Below are 27,624 nucleotides of genomic sequence, written 5' to 3'. Positions count from 1 at the left end.
TGCTGGTTATTCTTATAGACGATAAACCGGAGAAAGTTACAAGTGGATGTATTAATAACGATGAACTATTCAGACATGATCCGTGAAAGCGAAGAAGAAGAAGAAGAAGCAGAAAATAGGGAAGGGAGAAAAAGGGGAAACGAAGAAAAAGGGAAAAAGGGGAACGAGACGAACGAGCCCACTTTGTATTTACGCGAGAAGAGGGCAGTCGACCCTATCTGAGGAAGATGATGTCGTGGGATATTGAAGTGGCAACTAGTATTCACACGTATACACGCACAAACACATACATATTGCCCTCGGTAAGAAGAAAAAAGTCGAGATCGAGATTAGTCACGAAGCAGGCCTTAGGCCAACTTCTTTTTTTTTTACTTCATCTTCGTTTTCTTCTTCTTCATCTTCATCTTCATCTTTGTTTCCCTTTCGTTTTTTCTTCTTCTATTTCTTTATTCACTTTTCCCATTTTTTCTATCGTAGTCTCTCTCGCTATGTCTCTTTATTCTCTAAAAACTACTTTCAACACAAGCCACCACCACCACCACCATAGCACACTCATGCAACGTGCGCATTCTCCTTCGAGGACTCTTTAAAACGTCTGCTCGAGTGCTTAGCCAGCTAATTACCTATCTGGACTTATTACTTTGCCTTCTCTATTCCCTCTTGTTCCTTCTCTTTCTTTCTTTCACCTTATTTCTTTCCCTCTAGCCCTTTTTTTTTATATCAAAGTATATACATACATACGTACAAAGAAAATTGTAAAAGAAGAAATGTAGAGAAAGCTATACTACCAATGAACAACCTTCGAGCTCTATAATTTTGTCGGTTATATTTCTTCAATGGAATGGAAAAGAAAGGGAAGTAAATGTAGTCGAAAAAATATATATATTACTAAATTTTGAATATATTATATACGAGAAGTTCTTAAACCAACTCCGTGGAACGATTTATCTCGCGAAAAGGATCATTCTATTCCTTTTTTCTTTCCAAGCAATTTATGACGTTTCTTGTGTAAATTTTTTTCTGTTTTTTTTTTTTTTTTTTTTTTTTTTGACTGAAGAACTATTAATTATCGAATAAATTCATTTACTTATATACATTGATTTTAGTTAGTATTAATTTGTTCATTGTCACATCTTTCGTTTTAGACAAGTTTTTTTACGAAGTACCATAATCATATTGCATGCAAACAATTATGTCATTTTAGTTCTCATTTGACATCATTTTTTCGTATGGTTATTATCATTATGATCGTTATCGTTGAAGACGCTTTCAAATACTTCTCATCTGTCCCTTTCTCTTTGAGTTTTCAAGGTCATCGATAAAACTGACGATATATAGAAGTTAACGTAGAAGCTTCGATTCCTCATTCCAAACTTCCGCATCAGTAGAGGAAGGGTTCACAAGTTCGTTCACTACATGTCGAAGGATATCTTTGTTTTGTCGAACAAACTCAGTACACATTGGTACACACACATACACATACATCAACGTGAGTTTCTGTAGAATCTTTTAGAGATGGATGCAATAAAAGCGAAACAATGTCGTCACGTTAAAACACCGTTTAAACAACCGTCTTAACTATCAATCTGGTCACCGCAGAACCACGGACGAGAGAAATTGGCCTGGTTGCTTTAACCATTTGTTTTAATCCATGGTATAAGAAGGGTTGGTGGGTACATTGGGAAAAAAGTCCAAGGATATTTATTGAATAAATATATCTCTGTGTAAATATACATTTACTTGAGTACTTACGTTAGTTGGACGTTTTGAAGATATGGTATATTTGTAGTTTGTTCTTTTTATGTATTTATTTGTTTGTTTATTTATTTATTTATTTACTTAGTTCTCTTTTTCCTCGTGGAGATAACTTTGAGAAGGAGAAAGTTTTGAGAAAAACATAGTGACGATAATAATTGGACGTTTTTGTGGAATCCTGCCCAGTAACTTGATTTATCGCGAGGAAACTCAAGCAACGAATTACACCACATTTTGTGGTTTATATTTGCTTGGTCTTCGTTTTTTTTTTTTTTAACTGAACAACAATAAGGTCAAACTATTTAACGTTGTTAATGCGATAGTCATAAGGTTAACTAAAATTACTTAAATACGAATGGTTAGAATTTATTTCTTCAAATTGAATTTAACTTGAGTTGAACTATTTAGAATTTCTCATTCCGTTGGCGTAGATTTTTTTCCCCTCTTTCGATTTTTCGTGAGCAAAGAAAATGAAAAGATAGGGAAAGAGGGGAGGGGTAGGGGGCTGAAGCAGAAATATTTCGATAGAAACGACAAATTGTAACCTAGGCAAAATAGTTGGAGAATGGAAAGAACAAAGTTTTGTTCCAGCGTGTATTTGCTTCTTTTCTCGCGAAGCACCACCCGAATTTACTCTGCCGTGATATCTCTCGCCTAATATGGCGTTCCAATATTTGTTCGATATCAAAGTATTAGAGCGTGTAATTCTTTCGATCGATAGTCAAACGAAGGGAAAAATGTTCGAACATTGAAAAATGTCGCATTCGAAATTGTTCGCAATTCGAAACTGACAATCTAAAATAATTTCTTTTTAATACAAAAAAAAGAATACCTTATTACAATTATTACGAATTTTGTTTCACCATTTATAGCTGTTATGAGCTAAAATATGACGTTGTATAGATAAAGTTTAGGTTATGTTCTAATGTTTCGCACACTCACCGAAATCTATGGCCAATAGATGGCACTGGTCTTACCTGTATCTTTTTCTTTTTTTTGAATTAATTAATTCTTTTATAGATAAATAAATATAAAAATCTAGCTGTATGCAAATACAACGTTGTGTCATAATTTCAAAACAATCGATAATATATATATATATATATAGATATCCTTACACGTTAGAAAGATCCTATAAAATATAAAAAACATAACCTCTCTTTTGTATTTTGTTCTATTCAAATAAAATATTCATTTTATTCAGTACGTTGTTATTTTCATACAAATAAAAAAACCTTTTTTATACGTTACATAGTAAAAAAAAAAAAAGGAAAATCAATAGTCAAAAGAATAGTATCATTGAATTTTTCGAGATATCTTCTCGTGGAAATTTCTTGCAAGATATTTTCAACCACTTACCCTAGGTAAATAACATAGCATACCATACCATACCATATCGTGCAAGTGGTTACAACATGAGTACATTCAACGGTGAACTACTTCCCTTTTCTTATTCCCCACTCCTCTCTCTCTCTCTCTCTTTCTCTTACTATCTTATATGATTTTATGATACAGGAGAGATTTTCCTCTCTAGAAGGTTGCAGACTTCCTTCGCTAACGAAATTCCCGTGGCGTCGGTGCCACTTATGTTAGATTCCGTTAAGGAGAATATCCCACGGTCTTTGAAATTCTTTGGAGTTTCTATCCAAGAATTCGAGGACACGATTCCTGACCGATGTTGTCGTCGTCGTCGTCGTCGTCGTCGTCGTCATCATCATCATAATAATAATTCTCTTCCTTTCTTCTTCATCATTGTCGAGTTCACTTAACGAAGAAATATTTTGAAATTGAGTTCATTATGAACTGAACGTGGATATGCTTATGACAGACTTAGCAAACTAAACGTTTAAGAAAAATGACAAGTTTACTATACGCCTACTATTTATTTTCAAAATAATATTTGTGTCTTTAAATATTATCGTTTAAATAAATTTAACGTTAATTGAAAAACTTTATAAACGCGTTTCTGTATAATAATTCTTCTTTTTTTATTTTTTATTTAAATCTTTAAATAAGACGATTATTAATTTTGTTTTATTAAAATTGAACACGCCCAAAATTAATTTGCAAATGTTTTCTTTTCTTTTTCTTTATAACGCGGAGAGTAGGACATTTTATATCCGTTATTACAAAAAAAAAAAAAAAAACATTCGTGTATATTTTTCTTCATTTTATGCGACAGACATAAAAACAAAACTACCGTAGGAAGAAAAATTATGTTCATTTAAAAATTTTTCAAGTGTCGTTTATCATGTGAGTTATTTGAGAAAAAGGTTCTCGCAAAATTCTCTCCCCCTTTTGTTATGACATTGAAAACAAAAAAAGAAAGATCATTTATTGAAACATTCGCGCTTTTTATTTTTTTTGTCTCCTTTTATTTGTTACAATGCATATGAGCTACTACTACTATTCTCAAAGTTATGTTTCATGTGTCGTGAATTTTCTATCATTTGTCTACATCTTATACTTTCTTCTTCTGACTTTTTTATTTTCTTTTTCTCTTTTACACTTTTTCTTTTTTACTACACTTTTTACATATTTTCGTAAGTATAAGAAAATGTGATACGCTTACCTCGTTTGAACGTAAATTTCAACTTTTACCCTCTCCCTCCTCACCTTCGCATCGCATTTACGATCCCTCGGAATAGCAAAACGGTGAAAACATCAGAGACCTGAAATTATACTTACCGGGAATACCGATAAAACATAAAAAAAAAAAAAAAATGGGGAATTTTTTTTCTACTCTTTATTTTGTTCTCCTCTTTCCTCTTTTTTTACCCTCTGTGTTTTCTTTTTATCCTTCTCCTCATTGTCTTCTGTAAATCTTCTTTTTCGATGATACCTCTCGAAACGTACGACTCGTCGTTAGTTCGCATTATTTTAATTAAACGTGTCTTTAAATCAACGAACGAGGCAAAGCTTTTACAAGAAAAAAAATATCGTTGACATTTCTAAGTGTTTTTTATCATTTAACGATATAACGTGATAACGAAATTACGCGATATTAAACTTATAACACATTTGGGAATTTACAGGTTTAAACATCGAAGATAATATTATTTCCATGCTCTTGTTTCGTCAAACAAACGAAGGGGGAAAAAATTCTACAGAATGTGTTTGTGTGTGTGTCTCTAAAGTGCGATGAAAGTTTGAAACGTTTGCTAGTTCTGATTCAATGAGGAGAGGGGGTGGGCAAAAAGAAAGAGAAAAAAAAAGATGAAATAACGAACGAGAAGGGAGGAAAGAAAGAAGTGAAAAATCCTTCGGCAACGTGTGATGATGGTGGGTTAATGAAAATTACCCGAAATTCTTTTCAAAGCAGATAATTAATTAATTTAGATAAAAGATCAAAAAAGATATATCACCGGAGAAACCTTTCCTCCTCTTTTTTTATTCTTTTTTCTTTTATTTTTTTTTCTAGAATCATGGAACGAATTATTACAGAAACATTTCTCTATACTTTTTCTAGTTACAGGATCGCGCAGCAGGACATTTGGTTGAAGGGAAAATCATGCGAATTAATTCGATTTAATTCGAGTTGTCGCCGAGATTGAAACTTTCGATCGAACTTTTCTGTATCAGCGTATTTAAAAGGACCCCCTTTCTACCCGAAACACCCTACACCCTTTACACTTTCTCGCAATCTAATTACACGGGCAAAGTTTCAACTTCAGTCGACTGCCGAGCCGACATTCGACGTATAAGGAAATACATGGGTGTAAAAAATCAATAGTAACTTCTTATACATACATACATATACACATATATATATATATTTATGTACACATACTTATATCGAAGTTGCAACTCGCTTGTTAACGTCGTATTCGAATTCTACATTTAAACCGCGAGAATGCTGCTTTTAAAGAATTTAAAATGTGCACGGGGCGTGAATAAAACCAGAAACGTCAAACCTCTATATCGATCGAACCTAACTATCGCCAACGTTACCTGGCATCCTTCTTCTATCTCTTCCTTTCTTTCTCTTTTTCCCCCCTCTCTCTCTCTCTTTCTCTTTTGCTTTTCTCCAACATCGAAGCTTTGTAAATCCAGATGCGCGAAAGCTCGAAGTGTTTTTTCTTTCTTTTACTCCTACTTGGTGGAATATTATATTATACGTTGACGTTGAGAGACTCTTATTGCGCAGACGCAATAAAATAATTACACTAAAATGAAAAAAATATGAAAATTAAAACGTTATAATCCTAATTTATATTTATTACATACACATGCGCAACATTCGGAAAGTCATATAAACAATATTAAATAAAAGAATTTTTATAGAAAACAACGAGCCAGTCTGAAGGTGAATTTCGAGGAAAATGGTGCTCTAAACATATACCCAGTGCTTCTAGATTACAATACACATTTTTTTTCAATTAATTAACAGTTATTTTAACCCTTAACAGACCAACGCAACATTCGGAAATTCATATATAAACAACTTGTAACAAAAAAATTTTGATAGAAAACAACGTGCCAGTTTGAAGGTGAATTTTGAGGAAGACGGTGCTCTGAACATATACCCAGTACTTTTTACTTACATTGTATTTTACTTACTGAGTCCAATGCCCCGCATATGGCGGCAAGAACCGATTTATTTTTATTACTATAATTGTTGTTTTATGTACTAGAAATGCGTTAAATATTGTGTTATGTCATTTTTGTGAATTTTTGTCTGCTTGTTATCTATGTTCCGTTATTTTTTATCGTTTTTATGTAAATGTACTTTTGTGTTATTTGCATGCAAATTCAGTCTTTCGGACCGTTCAGGGTTAATATTCTAATACACCTTACTTACATTACAGGACAATTTTACTCTCGAAATCATCACTGCGCAGGATTGATAAAATAATTATATTAGAATGAAAAGAATGTTAAAATTAGAACGTTATAATTTTAAATTCTCTTTACTAGCAATATTATTACCATTGCACACATGCGCAACGTTTAGAAATTCATATAAGCGACATTGAATAAAAGTATTTTCATAGAAGACAATAACTCAGTCTAAAGGTGAATCTCGAAGAAGAAGGTACATATGTAGATCATTTATTCCGAGCTTTTAGGTAACAATAAACACTTCTATCGATTAATTAACACTTTTTGTAAATATTCTAATACATTCTACTTACATGACAGTATAATTTAATCATCATAGTCATTACTGCGCATGAGCGATAAAATAATTACATTAGAATGGAAAAAAAAACTAAAATTAGAACTTTATAATCCTAATTTCTATTTATTCATATAATATTCTCGTTACACACACATATATATATATATATATATATATATATATATATATATATATATATATATATAACGGAATTTATGTAATTAAAAAATATTTTAAATGGCATTTCGTAAAGATATATAAAATAAATCGTGTATTATTTTTTTCAATTTTTGAAGCATCTTAAATTATGTTGAATGGACTTGGGTTCCCTTAAATTTTATAACGAATCTGGTTGTTAATTTTGAAAATGACCTAACTCTATTCTTAGACAGAAAACGCATATTATTCACTTAATAATTACCATTTTATTTTAATTGGAACTATAAATTTAATTTCTTTAGATATATTTAAACAATATTACTCATTAGTATTCCATACGTATATTTTTAATTGCATTGAAATGCAAACCCTTCAATAGCTCGATTCGAACATAAATGGAGTTAGGCCACTAGGCATCTCAAAATAAACGACTCATTTACATACATATATATATATAAATCGTTTTTCGAGATATATCGAAGCAATCTACAAGTTAGAATTCTTTTACTTTAGCACGGATTTTCTTGAAATTAGGTGGGTGGTAATTTAAGGGGTGGTAAAAAAAAAGAAACTAGAAATGCAAGCTTCTTATATTAGTCGATATTTCTTTCTACGAAGATAGAGAGATTCGTTGAAGCCTTCAATAACTTTCTCTTTGTATTGTATTGTATTTTTCTTTTTTTTTGTTCTTATCCTCTCATCGTTCTCCTACTTTTCTATCTTTCTCCGTCATTTCTGTCTGATGTTTTTCAAGTTGTGTAATAGTTTGATTCGGTTAGTAGACGAGGTTGTCGCCAATAGGAAAGTTTCCATTTATGGCCGTTGGGATCTGTCGTGGATCGATGAAAGCAGACATGAATTTGCTTATGGTTTTAACCCCAAAAAGACACAAACCTTATCTTTCTATTTCTTTGCTTTAGTTGTTTTTTTTTACCTTTCATACTTTTTGACATCTCCTCGAAGGATATCGAAGTTTGAAATTGTTTTTGAAATGTCCTCTTACTTTATGAAAAAGTTAGAACTCTTTTCGTCACAAGGACCAACCGATTGGTGAGATTTTATTTGACATTCTTCCTTTTATCTTTCTCTATACTTACAAAAAACTCCACTTTTCATGATCTCTTTTCAAACATGGCGAACTATTACGTTTAATCCGTTGGATTGTAATACCGGGATATCTTTCACGTTCGTCATTAAATTATAAAGACTATTGCATATGTATAACTAAGAGGATTAATTATTCAACAATGATTTATTGGATTGAACTATCTGTAATGACTGATAGGTTTGATTAAATTAATTAAATACAATTCATTATTAACATATATTATATTGTGTGTGTGTGTGTATATCTACATATATATGTAAATAGATATTCGATGAAAATAAATAAATAAATCAATCAGTCAAATTACAATATAAATATATTTAATTAACATAAAGTTGTATTATAAAACTGATAATTATTTAATTAAATAAATAAAAATAAAAGTAAGAAAATTGTCTTCATTTTCGTCGAAGACGGGATCGTTAATTAACACGAAGTAGTAATACTAATTAAAACCTCGACAAGCAAATGATTCTTCTCTTTTCAAATCGTTAAAGGATTTAATTCGACGAAAAGGGGAGAGATTGTCGAGGATAAAACTTTTCGAAGATCAAGCAGACAGACACTATTACTACTTGCTTGTCTCTCTTCTTTTAGTAATACGTGTGGGTGTATGTATGTGTATGTGTGTGTGCGTGAGCAAGTCAGTATGCTTAAACGTTCGGCGAATGAGAACGTTGTCGTATAGAAGAGTCCCAGAACGAGTTCGGAAACGAGTTCAAAACGAGTTCAAAACGAGCCGCGGGATGAGCTAGCTCGTGGAATGAGTTTCCAAAAGGTTTTCCTCTGCTACTTCTAGTCGAAGGAGGAAAACCCTCCTCTCCCCCCCCTCTCCACCACAACTTAAACCAACGTCCAAGTTTTTGTTCGTTTCGTTCGAATTTACGAGAATAATTAAGAGTTTAACATTTTCCTTTTTTTTTTCTTTCTTTTATACAGCGTTTTTTCTAATTATCGATAAGTCAGTTTTCTTATTTGGATACTTTAATCAATTATTAAAAAAAAAAATAAAAGTTAATCAAACTAAATATTATTCAAACGAATATATATGTATATTACATATACTTTGAAAAAGTACATTCGATTCGATTCTCATGCAATATTTTTTTTCATTTTTTAATATTTCATAAGAAAACAACGGTTAGAAAAAATATAATTATTGATTTCGATCGGATGATAAACGAAACATTTGGTATATTGCTTTGGAATTTTTGTTCAATTTATAAACAACGTGTAAGAAGTTATTTGATCAGTGTCATTTGTCGTATAAAATTAACTTTTAACGTTTTCAACGATGCATTCGTTCTATGACATTTTCTTTTGAATTAAAAATAATTAAAACAAACATCATCTCCAAAAATAAAAATAAAAAAGGAGAAAGTTTAATAGGTCACAGAAATGCTTTTTTTTTTCTATCGATGATCGAAAAATCGCACTGGGAATAATTCCAACTGGTATTAATAAAAAAGTTATATAATCCGTATAAAAGGGATGGAACGAAAACTCTCTTTCTTTTTTTCTTTTTTTATGTAGACAAAAAAAAAGTGTAGGAGTTATCGTTGGACTGGAAGTTAAATGTTTAAATTCTGCGAGAGAATTGAAACTTTTTTTTTCTGGCAAACTGTAGAAAACTTATAATTAATCGTTATCCATGATTAAAGTTTTTTTCTTTTCTCTTGTTCATCAGACATAAAAGTCGATCCTCCGATCGTAACACTTGCCCTCACCTTCTCTAATTTTATTTTCTTCTTTTCTATTATATTTCAGGTGTCGCGCAGGGTATCAGATGTTACAAATGTGGACAATACAACGAGGGAGTGGGAAGTATCACGCCTTGCATTAATTTTACCGCTCATATGGATTTGAAGGATTGTCCACCGAATTCCGAATGGTGCATCGTAAGTTGAGAACTTTTTCGTTAAATGAAACAATAATATATTATAAATATAAGAAAGTTTAATAGATATTTTTTACGATAGTTATGATTTAAAACAAGATAGAATGTTTTTGATTTTTATAGTAATCATGTAGATGTCAAACGTAATTTTCTTTCTTTTTATTTTACATTTTATTTCTAGTTTGTTTGGGTATTGATATATATTAAATTATATATCTAATTTTACATCTTAGAAATTAATGCGTATTATTATTTCAGTTTATTAACAATATTTATTTCTATATGAGGTATATGAAATAATATATTTTGAAGTGTGAACTATACTTTACAATATATTACAAAATTATCGAAAATCCTTTACAATCACAGTGAAAATGTGTAGAAAATAAGATTTTTCCTTTTAAAAACGTAACACCAAAACTCATCTTTTTGGTATTCGAATGATAACACTTTCCACTTAACATTTTTGTTTGCGAATAAACGCGGCGGCTTACTACTCGGCACACTTCTCAGCGTTTTCTTTCGCCAGGTTAGTAAATGGATCGCAACAGGTCGCGAAACGTGAATGCCAATAGGATGAAAAAAAGCTTTAGTAGGTTATTAAACCGTTAATCAGACTTCGAAGCTAAAAAAAAAAAATAAAAGAAGAAAAATACAACTCGATGCTTTTCTTTTTTTTATTTTGTAATCGGTATTTTTTTCTTAATACCATTACACGAACTCGATTCGATTTTCTGAGTATTACAAGTAGAATATATTTCCACGTATTTTATTTTTTCTTTTTCTTCTTTTTCCTTCTTTTACCACGAAATTTGATCCACCTGACCAATTCAATATTTTAGAAACGTCATATCATATTTCTCAAAGCTCTTATACCATATATATCGATTTGAATATATAATAAAATATTGCTGTGTGAGAGAGAGACAGAATTAGAAAGAAAGGAGAAAAAAGCATAACACACATTTTATGAAAAGAATACCTTCATTTGCTTCTCATCGATTCTTTTCCATCAAGTCTTGCATTAGTCTTTGACGTTTAATGTTGAAAGCATTTAAATTGGATCGTATTTTGTATATACTTTTTGAGTCGAGCTTTTTCTTTTTTTCTCTCATTCTCTTTCTCACTTTTATCATTTCATATGTATGTACTTACATATATATATATAATACGTATGTAGATAACATTCCTTATACCGTTTCCCTTTTATCGCCTTTTGATCTGAACTCGTGAGTGCTTTTTGAAATCGATAACGATTCGTATATATCTCGTAAAAAGGTATACATACATCAAACGGACACACTCGAGTTAACCTAACAGATAATATATCTTTCCTATTTTATCCTTTATCCTTTTTCTACCTTTTCCCTTCTCTTCCTGTATTTTCATCATCAGTTATTTCAAAAGCGTACAGATATAAGTAGATTCAATTTAAAATTCGACACAAATTTTATATACGTATAAATACGAATCACACATATTCACATTTACACACACAAAAGTAAGAATATATCCGCAGGGAAATGAATGAACTAACTTTATACGAAGTAAGTATTCTCGCGAAACTTTCTTCGCGAAATATAAAGAACCCTCAAATTTACTTCAATTTTTACGCCTTATTCTTCTTTCGAAGAATAGTAATCTAGCTTATTAAATCTTTTGATCTCGTTCCCTTTTTTCTTTTCTACTTTCTTCTCTTTATCTTTCTCTTTTTATTTTTCTTTTTCTTTTTTTTTCATGAGAATTACGAGTACGCAAACTCGTGTTTTATGTCGTAAAAAGAAAATAAGTTTAAAGAATTGTAATAAAAATTCAAGTATTTTGTATACTTACTTAGAAATTGAAGTTGTTAATCGTTTTATTGGTCTCTTGAGAACAATCTAGATTTTTTTTGGTAAACTTTACTTCCCTTTTGTTTTTTATTTTAAAGAAAAAGAGAGATAGATGGAGGAAGGAAGAAAAGTAATTAACAAAGATCAATTCATTCTTCTTAAAGTTGTATAAATAATTATCCCTAATTTATTCTCTTGCTATTAGAATCATTTTATCCATGATAATTACACGTTCAAAATGAATATAATCGTTACGGTGGATTTCATTTAATTGTTAGATAAAAGAAAAAAGAACCTTCATTATTTCGTTTTTAAAGAAAAAGTAAGTAAGTAAAGAAAAAAAGGAAAGAAAGAGAAAGAGTAATAGAAGGAAAGAAGAAAAAGAAATGTAGAAAAGGATCAATTTTCTTTTTAAAGTCATATAAATAATATCATTCTAATGGAAACAACGTCGTTCGTACTTCATTATTCTGCAGCAAGTGAGCAAAAAAACTTTGTTTAAATATACAATATAGAGTAGTTCTTTCTTGAAAGAAGAACGTTGAAATGATAAAGATTTTAAAAGAGAAAGAAAGAGAGAAAGAGAATGATTTATGATTTAGTGCATTGTGAAAGAGAGAAAGATGTAAATTTGAAATTTGCTTTCTTTCTTCTTTACTTTTTCTTTTATTTTTTTCTTTTTCTTTATCTTTCATCGAAACATGAGATTTAACAAAAAAAAAAAAGAGAAAAAAGAAAAAAAGATTCGAAATGGAGAAAATAGTTAAAGTTGAAAATTGTCGATCCTTTAACAATTTAGCAGACACATTTTACCTTTTTATTTTCTTGTTCTTTTCCCCAAAACGTCGAATTTATATTTCCCCTTTCTTCCCCTCCATCATACTCAAGAACTTTTCTTCTCATTTCTCTCCTTTCTTCTTCATTCGGGAGAGACGACTGAAAGTGGAAGATATCGAGGAAACTCATTCAGCAAACCAAGGTAGAATAATAAAAAGGTCTCGAAGGAGCAGGAAATGGGCCGGATATCGAGATCAGTAGTCTTCCGCGCTATTGGTCAGCCTTTTTCCGTTTTCTAGATAAGAGAAAGTGGCTACTTTTAAAGTCATTACATTTATATATATATATACCTATGTATATTGAAAATTATTTTCATTATTATTTTTTATTTTAAGGTTCTTACAAAAGAGAACTTTTTTTCAATTTATATTTAATCGCAGTATGATTAACGTAATATTTTTTATAACATTTACAAATAATCGTCGATGAAATTTTGTTACAAGTTCTAAATTAATGAAAACCGAATATTAAATTAAAATAAACCGAATATTTAAAAAAAAAAAAGTCAAATTATCGTAGTAGGTAATTTTTCAAATGGAACTATTGTTGGTGATTTTTATTTTTTAAATAATAATAGTTAATGTAATAATTAATATAAATTATTATATATAATATTAATTTAATTTACTAAATTTATTTATTATATTATTTAATTATAATATTAATATTAATATTAATGTGTCTAAATATAAATAATATAATTAATGTAAATATTAATATCATCTATACACAGATAAAAGAAACTATTATATTTGTATTCGTAATTTCGTTCCTTTCTTTCTGTTTTTGTAAATTATCGTTAATAATTGAAAAATCATTTTTATATATTTTTTAATCTACAAAAAAATAAACACGTGAATTATTTGAAAATTGAAATATGCGTTTCTCTAAACTCGAACTCAAATAGAAAATATTATCTATGCACAGATTAAAGAAACATTACATTTATATTCGTGATTTCTTTTCTTTCTTATTATTTTTGTTTGAAAAATCACTTTTATATCTTTTTTATATTAAAAACAAACAGAGCATATGAATTAATTGAAAATTGCAATACGCGTTTTTTTCGAATTCGAACTCTCGAATAGAAAATTAGTTTGTTTGATCTGAAAATGAATTGTCAAAGCATTATTACAAAAGTTAGTATCTAATCGTGAGTTAAGGGGGGGAGTGTCTTTTCGTTTCTAACAAGATGAACGGACAATTCCCAAAAGTGATACAATTTCCCAAGCAAAGGTGCATTCACGTTAATACAGTGACTGCATTATTACGTAGATTCGCGTTGCATCCTCGTCCCTATACAATGTACCGTCGGGTATTCTGGTTTGCCCTTCAAATTAGTGCCATGCACAGATATCAGACAGGTATTAATTAACATTTAGCTGTGGTTACCGGCCACGGTAGATACCGATTAAGCCTTCCAACCTTGTCTACTAAGTGCGAATACATACATAAGTACCGTGTGTTAGTGAATAATCGTGTCGAGCGTTTCTACTCGTTAATGCGAATTTAGTTACGAGATTACCTCGCTAGCAGATTAATCTTTGTTACATGTTAAAACGAAATTTCATCTAATTTTCATTCAAAACGTCGGTAACATAAGTTACACCCGTATCATATTTATTTACAATATGTATCTTGAACAATTAGAAATTTAGTTACATGATTTTATATATTTTTTGTAATAATATATAGAAATCAAAAATATTTCCAACAAAAAATATCAATTGACGCGATTTTTTTATTATAATTTAAAATCAAACTAAGATAATTGCATGTTTGGAACATTTAAGAATAGGGTCATTATTCCACATCAAATCGACCAATAGTTGGAATCGATCCCTTTCGATTTGAACGAAATTTGGTCAGAAGTTTTCTTTTATCCTATAACGAAGTTCTGCCAAAGAAAAAAAAATTAAAAAAATTGTTGCTTAAAGTTATGCAAAATTCAATATTTCACTATTTTTCCTGTTTTTTAAACTTATGTTTTAAATATCTCGAAGACTATTGCAATTAAAAAAAAAAAACTGAAGGCTTGTTTTAAAGAAGGCTATGAAAAAAAAGATGTTCGAAAAAAAATTTTGAAAAATCGCGAATTTATGAAATTTTGAATTTTTTAAAGTTTTCAAAACTGACGATCGACAATAAATTTTTGGCTTTTTAAAATTTTTTTCTTTGACAAAACTTCGTTATAGGATAAAAGAAAACTTCTGACTAAATTTCGTTCAAATCGAAAGGGGTCGATTCCAACTATTGGTCGATTTGACGTGGAATGACCCAATAATCAAATTGTATCTAAAAATTGCAATCAGTAAAAATAATTTTTTTAACATTACGAATCAAAATAAACGTAATATTAATTATTTATCCTATTATATATTTAATATTTAGTGAATTTTTATTTATTTTTTATTACATGTAATAATCGGTGTCAGAAATATTATTTATTTCTATATATATGTACTATTCTTACTTAATATATATTTTAAATATATATATAAGATTTTATATATGTATAAAGTAATGTATGATTTTAGAGAATCTCGGTTTTCTCGAAAACAAAATATCTTGATCAAATTTATTAAACCTTATTCCATTAAGAAACCTTTTCCATTTTTCTTTTTTGTTGAAATTGATTCGTTGGCCAATTCCGTTGCCATATTTGAATTTGGAAATAAATATCAGCGTACACGTATATATATATATATATATATATATATACCCGTAGGAAATTAATTATTGGCACGCGACTTGTCGATATTCGTTCGAAATTCGTGGCACGGTGTGCAACTAATTTGATTACAAGTCGAATAGTGTTCGATCAAGCAATCTCCCACCCTTCTGACACTTCCCTAATTCGTGAGATAAGATAGATCATTCCTGATCTACATCGATCCTTCTTCTCTTCTTACGTGATCGTTGAATTTTCCTTAGCACGTTTCCTCGTTAATTAAATTCTTTCATTTAATGTGTAAGACATAAGTAGCAATTCGTACGATTTAATTATTTACGATCATTAATTGTAATTCTACCTGGGAAAATAACTAAAAAAAAAAAAATAAGAATAAGATATTTTACTCGTAAATAAAAAATAGTTTTTTAAACAAAAAGTAAAGGACGTATTAATTGATTCTTAGAGATTCTGAATTTATTACAAATATTTATAAAAATGTCTAATACGTGTGTATTAATTATTTTATTATTATTTAATTAATTATTTTAAATCGTATTTTTAAATCAATAACATATTTGATATTTAAAACTAAACTTATTAAAAATAATTCGAATGATTCTTTTTTGTAAATTTTCTGATCAAAATTCCTTGCAAGTTATAGTGGTATTTCGTTAGTTAAGAATTTTTATCGCATAAATGGTGTATTTTTGTTACACCATAAAATATATAACTTTTTGAAGATGAATCATATGTAGCAGAATTGAGGGGATATATGTGAAACATCGTTATATGTAATGTTAAACAAAGTTATGATATTTCAATAAGGTATTTTTAGCTATAAGAATAAATGAAATGATGGATGTAATTAAGTTGAATTTTTAATGGTAACTAGTGTTACCATTAAACGAATGAAAAGGTAACGGTGAGTGAAGATTACTCAAAAAGCAATTAATCCTTACTCAATTGATCGCTTTGATAGATTTCAAATAATTTGCGGATGTTGCTAAAAGCAACATAGAAAATAATAGGCTGACTTTTCATTCGAATTGGACACGGTGATCGGAATCGATTGACCATCTACATATACATATATATATACACGTATACACATTTATCCTAACACGTTAGTTAGCTTTTCACGAAGTGAGTGAGAGACTGACGGTTACGATCCGTTTTACATCTGCATAGAGATTGCTTCTTGTATAGGGAAACCGATACACACACACCGTACCTACCATTCGCCATTTAAACCGCGAAAATTTGATATTTGTTACGGTGAATTTTACAAAAGCAATTTTACCAACGAAAATGAAACTACCGATGCAATTATGCGTTTTGTTTTTCTTTTTTTTGTGAAAAAGAAAACGAAACGAATAGTACAAGTCGAAGTTCGAGAATCGGAGATGAATTTTATAGAAATTATTTTCTAAATAATGAAAATAATAAAACATATAAATAGAAAATAAATTTGAACAATAATTAATTTTATTTCTAATCGAATTTAAATAATATATTCAACGTTATTGACAAAATATTTTTTAAAGATAAAATTATTATCTCAATATTGTAATATTTGATTGAAATTTTGACGATAAACGATAAATAATATCATATAATTATTATAATCATTTGATTCTAATTCGTCAAAGAAATTTTGTTTGTTTGTATAATCATTCGTATCGTACATCCCCTTCAATAATACTTTTCTTTCTTTCTCTTTTTTATTATGTCTATCTTCATATATATTTTTCTTTCTCCTAAGCCTTGAAAGCTTCATGTCGAAGTAGAAACTATTGTGGAAAACTGGAGAACACTTTGATTCCCTTGAGTCCTGGCGGAACACGTGGATATCGGGCAAAATCCTTGCTTGGAACGGCTTTTCCTTTTTGAAGATTTTTATATCATCTTCTTCTGAGAATTGCTAGACCGTGTGCAAAACGTTAAGTATTATAAAATTTACGATATTGGTTGATGTACGAGATAAATATTGTTGATTCTAATCTTACTAAAAAAAAAAGGAAGAAAAAAAAATATCACGTGTGCAGATCACATATGTTAGAAATGAAACTTTCATAAAACGAAGCTTCAAGAGAATGAAACGAAGGCACAATATCAATAATAAGCTAATTTTAGGGTTTATTTGTAATATTATTACTATATATACCAAAAAGCACTGATATGATCTTGGGGTTGGGGTAACTGACAAAAACTACCCTTTTTTTTGTTTCCGTGCCGTTATCATGGATTTTCGTTCCCTTTTTTCAAATCACCACCATTCAAAAGAAGTTTTAACTTAAAAAAAAGATATTTTGTTGTTGTTAAAAAATGCATGTTACATTTGTGTTCATAATCTTCGAATCTTTAATAATATCAAAATCAAAAGTTGTTTCAATGGTAAAATCCAAATATGTTACGTGGACTATTTTCTTTTTCTTTTTTAGTGATGAAATCCTATCGGAGAAATTTCTAAAGAGATTATATCGCGCGTGATTCTTCACATAGGAGACTTTAATATCCTCTTCCTGTCTAGGAGAGGTCACAGTAATAAATCGTCCGACGATCGAAGCGTGACACGTACACCTGACACAAACGACTACAGAGGATTATGGTGGTAGGTGTAGTATTTGTGGTATTAGTGTGATGGTGATGGCGATAGGTCGAAGCTTACGATTAAATAATTCTTTTCTTATGTACATAATTACACAAGATATTTTTTCTTGAGAGAGGGAGCGGGTAAGAAGAAAGTAAAAAGAATTATAATCTTTTATATCAATATTTTTGTCATTAATCATTATGCTTATTTTATTTTTATTTTTTATTTAATTCATTTTCAATCGCATACACATACAGAAGTATATATTATATAATTATATTATATATTATTATATATAATTACTAGGATGCTTCAAAAACGCGTTGCTATAGTTTTGTTGTAAAATGTTGATTTAATATATAACTTTAAACTATTTAGTAAATTATAACAACGCAAAAAATAATACCACAATTAGAATGAAATATATAAAATAATAATAAATGAAAAAAAATTTTAAAAGTAAGGTTAGTTATGTCATACATAAATCTGAAAAAAACGTATGACATGAATATATCTAAATAATTGAATTGTAATGCAGTACCATCTACTGAAAACTTACAGTACCTAAAGACCTAGATAACCTAGATAACACTGAATTTTTATATATAATACACAGAGCCTAGATAACAAGAGGGTGATCGCAATGTATTACAAATGTTCGAAAATGAGGGGACAGATCTTTTGCCACTAGAGCGCGTTAGTGTGGCTAATATCAGGTTTTTAAAACCTTGTTTATTGTCGTGGGAATGTAACAATTGTACTCACGCGTTAGTCAAAATAAATTAACCAAATGTTATAATTAACGCTAAAAATAGCAATAAGAAAAAATTTTTTATTATTTTATAATTATTCCCAAGATATTATCGTCAACTTGTTGTGTAAATCTATTCAATTTCATCTTACCTAGTCGCAGTTGAGTAAAGGATGGAAAACTAAATTAAAAAAGTTAAATGATCTTTCCTTTTTTTTCTAGTCGCGTTTACTAGTTATTTTCTTATGTCGATCGCTCTCCTTGTACCTAGGCTCCGTGATATAATATAAATATGTGTACAATAATTATACCATAGAACAAAAAAAAGTATATGTTATATTTCAAATTCTATGGTAGTCCTCGTATTTTCATATACGATATTAAAATACAAAAAGGATTACAAAAAAGATGAAAATAATGTTTGACAAATAGTAAATGTTACAATTTATATATTGACCTATCTATCCGTTGGTACAATTTAAAGATTAATTCCAGCATGCATGTATTTCGATGTTTCGATTTTTGAAATCCAAAGATAAGCGCTAGCATGCACTTTGCAACCCATTTTCCACGCGATATTCCACAAAGGCGTCTTTATTCCTATAATATACCGTAGGCAAAACTTCTCAAGGAAGTAGAAAGGATTAAATTGAGTAGAAGAGGAACGTCTAAGAACGAACATTCGCTAAATCATGAGTCGACCTAAATTTATTTCTCATCATTCTTTCTTTAACTTTTGTACCTTCATTTTTGATTTCTTCTGTTACGTTCTTTCAAAAATTTCAATAGGAAGAACTATATTTATTATTTTATATTTTTCGTAAATTTTCCATTACGGTTTTTTACGTATTTTTATTTACGAAATCATCAACGATTTCTTAAAAAAAAAAAAAAAAATAGAAAATTAATCATTTAATTTTTAATATGCAAATTTCGAGATTCTTTTTATGTTTTCAAATAATCATAAGAAGTAGAAAAGAAAAAATAAGAATAAAAAAAAAACTATATTATTCGTTCATATTTGTCACGAATTTACATTCATTTCTTATTTATTTTTTTCTATATAGAAATATAGAAATATCATAGATTTAAAATAAAAATCAAAATTTAATTCAAAAATTATTCAAAGACAAATTGATTCTTCAACGATATAAAAAGAAATCGAGAATCACATTCTGAATCTTTGAATGTGATTGTGCATCGTGTTAACACAGAGGAATTGGAATAAAACAGGCAAAGAAAGAAAGAAAAAATAAAAAAAGAGATTTTCGCGGTCGTTTTCCGGCTTTTCATACTCGTGGAGTTTATTTAAATGTACGAAGGAGAGAAAAAGAGAGTTAAAAAATAAAAAAAATAAAAAAATACCAGGGAGATAGGTTTCGAGAGCAATTCTCGAGGCAATAAAACGTTGTTTTTTTTATTTTTTTTTAAAGAAAAAATAGAAAAATTAGAGACAAACGGATAAAAAAGAAAGAAGGAAATACACATACACGCATAAAAATTTACGTATTAATTTGTAATCGACATATTTATCGATATACACAGTTAATTTCTATACAACGTTAATTAAATCCTTAATTTGATTGTCTCTTGGTTTACCAATCTCCTATTTTTTTCTTCTTCCTTTTTTAATTCTTTTCCCTATTCTTTATTTCTTTCTCTTTTGCAGACTTTTTTTTTCTTTTTTATCAATGAAGGGAGAGAGGATGGGGAGAGTAGCCCTTTTAAAGGGAAAACGAAAACGTGTATGACGTTTGCGAATAAAAATATGATTTAATTGGTTTTATTACTTCACGTGAATAGTAAAAATCAAATGACTTTATTGAATAACAATGGAATAACAATAATGTTTTAACAAACGTTTTATACCTTGTTGAAATGTTCATTCAATAAATTTTGAATGAATAAAGGATTTAAGTGGTTTATTTTTTTTTTTTTTTTTTGATATGAGTTATGTTAGTAAGTTAACGCAATAGTTGAGAGAGCGTTCGCACTTCTACGTGTTACTCGAACGACGTACCGATGAGAAGAGAAAAAAAGAACGAACAGTAAGACAAAGGGACCGAGGCCCTAATACAAAGGAATGCCTAATCGAGCCAGAAGGGCGCGCACGCATCATTACCCTGTCGATAAGTTATAGATGGATCGCATATCGCCGTGTGCACCGGCACACCAATTACCGACAAGTTAGTTAATCAATCTTATAAAGAATTTGTATTAGTGTTTTGAGAATTATTAAATAGTATATAAAAAATAATTATAATATTGAATTAAATAATAACGAAAAATTGGATTTTGTCAAATAAAAATATGAGAATCATTTACATCAATTTGATATTAAAAATGTGAATATTACTTTTCAGTTAATAAAATAAATAACATTTTATTGATAATATTACAATAAATTGAAATCAAATCATTTATAAAAATATGTATATTATATAGGATTTTACTCGAAGTTACTTTTATCGAATGAAAATGGATGAAAATGTTGTTGTTTAAAATAAAGGTTCAATTTCGGTAACGGGGCATGTCCCACGTACAATTCACGTAGACATAATATTTTTCGATTTGTACGTTAATATCGAAACAGCATTGCGATATTTTGAACGATTTCAGCGTGCAATATTGCGATACGTGTCGGTGGTAAGAACATTGCGTTAACGTGGAAAAACGGTGCTACATATGCGTACGTATGTGCATATATGTTTATACATATATATGTATACACACGCATACACATGTAGCATATGTATAATACATATATATGTTTTATACATATTAGCAACGTGCATCAGGATACACAACCAACAACCATGAAGCTATAAACTTATCGAGCGTGTTTATACTTTTTTTTCTTTTTTTTTTCTTTTTCCACCCCTTTTCTTTTTTCTTTCCTTTTTACTATACTATTAATCGAAATTTACGAGACACACGCGCTACGGCGTTATCTTGGCAATAAAACCCATTCGCTTGCACGTAAACAGCAGCACACGTACATGCGCATATATGTATACATATATGTATCTAATATACACACACGTTCGTGCGTGTATTACGATCTTTATCCTTTATGGAAGCTCATTTTCCAGCTGTTCCGTGATCGAGCTTTGTTTTCTAGGCCGATTCGTGGCAAATGCAAAAAGCTAGAATTAAAAACTTTTTAATCGAACCTAATGAAAAATTCGAAACAATATTTTTTTTTTATACACCACATACACATACGTTCGTATACGAGTAGTAAAACATACAAATCACTAGTGAGATAAAAGTTTAATAATATTATTATATGAAAGATAATTTTCAACGAATCAGAAAAAACAAAATGTTGAACGTTGAACGTTAAATGTTTGAAGGAAAAATATATTTTGATTACTTTCATTATTCTTTTTTTATTTTATTTTTTTGTTTTGTTATATTTATCCAAGCTTTCATTCACGATAGCTTTTGATAAAGAATAAGTCATTTATTTTCCAAAAAGGAAAAAAGGTGGTATCAAAAATTCAATTGTGATTTACCCTTGTCGTGATTTCTTCTTTTATTACTCATTTCGTCTTATTCCTCCTCTTTCCCGCTTCTTCTTTTTCTTCTTCATCTTATTTGTTTCCTTTTCTTTCTTCTATTTTTTTATTTTTTTTTATTTTTCTTCCTTTCTTTCCTTCCTCTATTCTCTTTTTCTATTTTCGACGAACTTTATATATATCCAATCATCTGATCGAGATATGTCGGCATCGGGGCGTAAATCCAACAACCAGCTTTACCCTCTCCCCCTTCTCTCTCTCTCTCTCTCTCTCTTTCTCTACGTACCAAATACGTATCCACCTGATTTATTTCTAGGTCGGGTAGCAGTCATATTTTTAAAGTGTCTTCGTAGTAAAAATTTCCTACACTTCGGTCCATATATTACACGTCCAACATCCGTCGGCAGTGTTACATAAAACTGAATGTTTGCTTCTTTATCTTTGTTTTCCACCAACACCCCCTTTTCCCTTATCACTCTTTCCTTCTCTCTGTTTCTCTCTCACTCAACAAACTCGATCGAATTTCCAAGTAATTTTTTTTGGTTTTCCCCTTTTTTTTTTGACAATTCTTTCTCTTTTTATTGTATAAGTTATCATTCGGAATAGATCGAAATACTTGCCATGTGAGATTTTCTTTCAATGTAAATTCAAATTTTTGTTCCCTTTTTATATCAGGCTGTTGTTGATCTTATGACGTGATCATAGTGATAGGTATAAGCGAAATAAAAGATATGTATATATGTGTTTTGTGAAAGGATTTTGACGATTTCTTATTGTTATCAACCTATGTATATACACATATATATATATATATATATATATATATATATATATATATATATATACATATGTATAAGATCTGTATAAAGGTATATCTTATCGTAGTCGTTTTGGAGTCACGCAAAAGAGAAGTACAATATAATAGACATGAAGTGATAGCATAATGCATTGACATTTCGAGTTATCATATTCCATAATACAGAGAAGACACCTATTCGTCTAGTTTCTCGATGGCTTCTCGATAACAGAAAGATCAAGTATATTGATACGTATATGCAGTATTCTCGATATGCACGTAGAAATGGTGACATTACGATAGGGTTTTGTATTCTATTTGAAAATGACGTTGTTATTGAATCAAAGTGGAGAATCTACATAAATATATAAATGTTGATACGACACAACTTATATTTGTATCGTTAAATCTCATTAAATTTTTAAATCTCGTTAGATTTTTCTTTATTTTCTATTTGTTCTTCTTTTTGTTTTGTTTGTTTTTATTTCATAAGCATTAAAAGGATACGGGAAAAATTGTTACATTCTGTTATGCTTGAAATAATTACGTTTACGTTAAATTAAATAACTTTGACTAATATTTATATTAATATGTGTTTATTACTCGTTGAAGAATCAATTTTTAATCAATCAAAATGACTAATTATAATTATTATTAATTTATTAATATTATTATAATATTATATATATTATATTATATAAAATAATTAATTATAATATATTATTAATATATATATATAATAATAATTATCACTTAAAGTGATAGCTTAGTAAGTCACATTATATATATAAGGTGAGTCGGGGGAATATGCCAGTGCGAGGAATATGCCACTTTGCTATATCTCCTATAATTATAAGTAGATATCGATAGGAGCAAGATTGAGGTGTTTATTACGTACAGCTGACCATACTGCGTAAATACTACAATACACCGACGTAGTTTTCAGTTGCTTTCTAAACACAGTTGGATTAATTTGGTGAGAATCTAAAATTTTCTCTAACATTAATGTTTATTTTCTATCATATTTATACGTTTTTCTTAAAACGAGTTTTTACATATTGTGTAGAATTAATAATATTTCATAACGGCATTGATTTTAAAACATAATAAGTAAGATTTTTTCTTTTTTTTTACTTTAACATTTTTTTGTGCATTCGGGGCAAAATGCCACAAAATGAGTTGGGGTAATATGCTAGTGGAGACTTTTGTCCTTTGTGCCACATAAGTTTTTATAGTAAGAAAGGACCGAAATGCGATTGAATGCAATGTGTCAAATGTGAAAAATGGATGCACGAAACTTATTGTGAAAGTGAAACTTGTCCTGTATGTAAATCATAAAATTTGTCAAATTTAATATTGTTATCTCGTTTTTTGAAGCTATTTGTTATAATTATTAATGTAGTTAATCGAAATTATATTTGTTATACTGTAAAAGTAATAAATTACGAGTTATTTGCGATATTTATATGAAATTAAGTTCTTTTTTGAGTAAGTGGCATATTACCCCTACATGTGGGGAATATGCCACTTTCAGCACGCACTAATTTATTGTTATTAATTAATAAATAAATAAATATTAAGACAAATGTTATTGTGCATATAATAAATAGAGGCAATGTTTATTAAGTCCACATATTTAAGTTTCATTAAATTTATTTATGTACTTTTTAGATTGATTTTTTCCTTAGTTGTGGCATATTCCCCCGACTTACCTTATATATATATATATAATATTAATTAATATTATTTAAATTATACTATTATTATTAACAAATTTTACAATTAAACTTTGTTCATACATTATATATCTTGTTATTTGATAACAATGATTATTATTCGAATTAGATTTGGATAAAAATCAAATAAAGTAATGGTAAATTCAATAGATGGTGATGGTATTGTATGCGAATACCACAAGATAAAATATCTAGGAGATAAGTAGCCTTTAGAGTGAGGGAAAATCCTTAGAATACATCACCTATCTATAAGAAAAAAGTAAGGGCTTTTTTCCTAAGGTAAAATGTTTCGGTTCTTTACAAAAGGTGAATAAGAGCAGAAAGTGGAGATAGGTTTTCTTCTTCCCCCTATAGATAAACGATTCAAGATTTTTCCTTTCCACCTTAGAACGGTAAAATAGAATTCTCTTAATACGATCCTTTCGCAATGTCGAAATGTTGTCTTCTTATCTTTTTCTATTACTTCCTTCTTTTCTTTATCTAATTTGTGTATTTATTTTTCTTTATAAATATTTTTCTCTATTTTTTCTTTTACAAGTTAAACTCTCGTTTAACTTCGTATCGTTTAGATAAAATACTTTGTTCAGACAGATATTTTACAAAAATGTTATTCGAAAAAAAAAAAACTTAATTTTCAATATTCTCTTCTAGGTATAAATTATCAAACGTATTCGTATCTTTCAGAAAGAAGAAAAACATGTCAATTAGTCGAGACTCGTTATAGTTACGAAAATACTAGAGAGACAAGTACGAATGCCAAGTTTTCTTTCTTTCGATGAAAAATACTTGTTTTTTCTTTCGTATTTTGACCGACTGAATAAGAAAAAAAAAACAAACAAACGAAATTAAAAAAGTTATTCAAGTGGAAGGAAAATGAATGAGTATAAAAAAAATTCGTCTAGATTCTTATCGATAATATTTTTCTCATACGATTCAATATAATTATTTAAATTACCATAATCTTCGTTTAAAAAATAATAAAAGTGCTCTAAATACATTCAGAAATAAATAATTCTCTTTTTCTTTTTCTTTTGTAATTTTATCATCATCATCATCATCATCATAATTGTGTTACACAAATGAAAACAATAATATAATGGAATTTGATAAAATTATAAATATACGAATTAGATAATAAAATATAAAACAAAACGACGACTTGTTATTCCAAAATTACAACTTTTTAATTCATTTAAAAACAAGACACACTTGAAACAATGTTTCAACCTGGTTTTGTTTGTACGTTAATAAGCGTGCAATTAATTTCAACGAACGAAACAAAGTGCTGCTCCATTTCCTCCCTGGTCTTTTTGAAATCAACGTTTTCCCGTTACAAATGGTTGGCCACGATAAAGAATGGAAATTGTTTTCTGTAATTATTAAAACTATTTACGCATAACGCGTGTAAAGATAATTGTTAACATTATCTCTAATACTTAATCATTATTATAATTATTATTTTAAATAATTTTAAATAATAAATGTTAACAATTTGATAACTTTACTTTTTAATATCATTTATTATTTAAATTGTTTTTCAAAATTTTTCGTATGATATATTCCACGATTCATTATTTCAATTATATCGTCGGTAAAATTACAAAACAAAATTCATAACTAACGAAATGGAAAGAAAAAATATAAATATTACATAAAATACCCAGGTAAATTTGTATTTTATCATTCACAAAAAAAATTCATTATTATTTCGTTAAAAATCTTTTACTTCGTACCTTACGTACGTGGTCACTACGTTCGTATTCCTTAATTGAAAATAACCTCGTGGCTAACGATGAACAGAAAATGAAACGAAACGTAACGAGAAATAAATTTCAATCTTGTTGAGCACAATCTGCAGCAGAGAAATCGCTTTCATTCGTATTTTATCTAACTATATATTATTTCGTATCGGGCGTGACACGACAGAATCGTCGTACACTTTCCGTCTCTCTCTCTCTCTCTCTCTCTTTTCCTCTTTTTTTCTTCCTTTTCTTTTTTACCTCCTGCCCTTAACTCCCCTTCTCAACCTCCTACAACTGGACGGGACACGTTCTTTCACTCGCAGGACGATAAATTATTCCTTTTTGTTTCTTTTTTTTCCCCCATTTTTTTCTTTTTTACCCTTTATCACTTTCTATTTCTATCTCTGTCCTATTCTCGTTGTATTCCCATAGATTACGAGCTCCTCCTAGGGATTTGGTAGAAGCTTACGACGATTACTATGAACGAGTTATAAACGAATGAAATTTAAAAAAATCCCCGATGAAAGCGTTAGTTTGAAATTTACTTTTTGTTAACGACTAAAACCTTTAGTTTTAATTAAATTCAATAACTATGTGGTTTACCCATTTCATTATAGACTTTTACAATAGTTAGATACGAGTTAGGAAAGTGTAATAATTTTTTATGGAATATACTATGAATTTTCTAATTCTATGATTTTTTCTTTTCATAGATAACAATTGATATTTTTTTTAAAATTGATTTTTTGATGCTTCGCGTTAATTGGCTAGTATTTTATAACAGTCTTGGGATATGAAAATTCTTTTTATACAAATCATTTAGATATCACCTCTATTTTTGATAGATTTTATATATTAAATAATTATTATTTAATATATAAATCTATATTAATTAATAATTAATATAATTAAATATAATATAATAAAATTATTTAAATAAGGTAATTATATTAGTAATTAGTAATAAGGTAATTATTAATAAGGTAATTAGTAATTAGGCAATAATTTTTTTAAGACGGTAAATATTTGGTAATAATAATAAATATTAGGTAATAATTTTTTAAAGACGATATAATTGAAAGATAATTATTTTTATACATG

General features: G+C 28.8%; 1 protein-coding gene across 2 annotated transcripts in view; it reads left to right on the top strand.

Annotated features, from left to right (window-relative positions):
• Positions 1-27,624, top strand: part of LOC107071656 (uncharacterized) — a 75,756-nt gene that overhangs the window by 26,956 nt on the left and 21,176 nt on the right. For both annotated transcript variants that reach the window (XM_015330840.2, XM_089170423.1), the window contains exon 3: positions 9,912-10,042. In XM_015330840.2, coding sequence (XP_015186326.1) covers positions 9,912-10,042 — 131 coding nt within the window. The remainder of the gene's footprint in view (positions 1-9,911; positions 10,043-27,624) is intronic.

Source organism: Polistes dominula, unplaced genomic scaffold (genome assembly GCF_049000335.1).
Source record: "Polistes dominula isolate Pdom_NZ unplaced genomic scaffold, Pdom_raw_medaka contig_15, whole genome shotgun sequence".
Taxonomy (NCBI): domain Eukaryota; kingdom Metazoa; phylum Arthropoda; class Insecta; order Hymenoptera; family Vespidae; genus Polistes; species Polistes dominula.
This window is presented reverse-complemented; position numbering and strand designations above follow the sequence as displayed.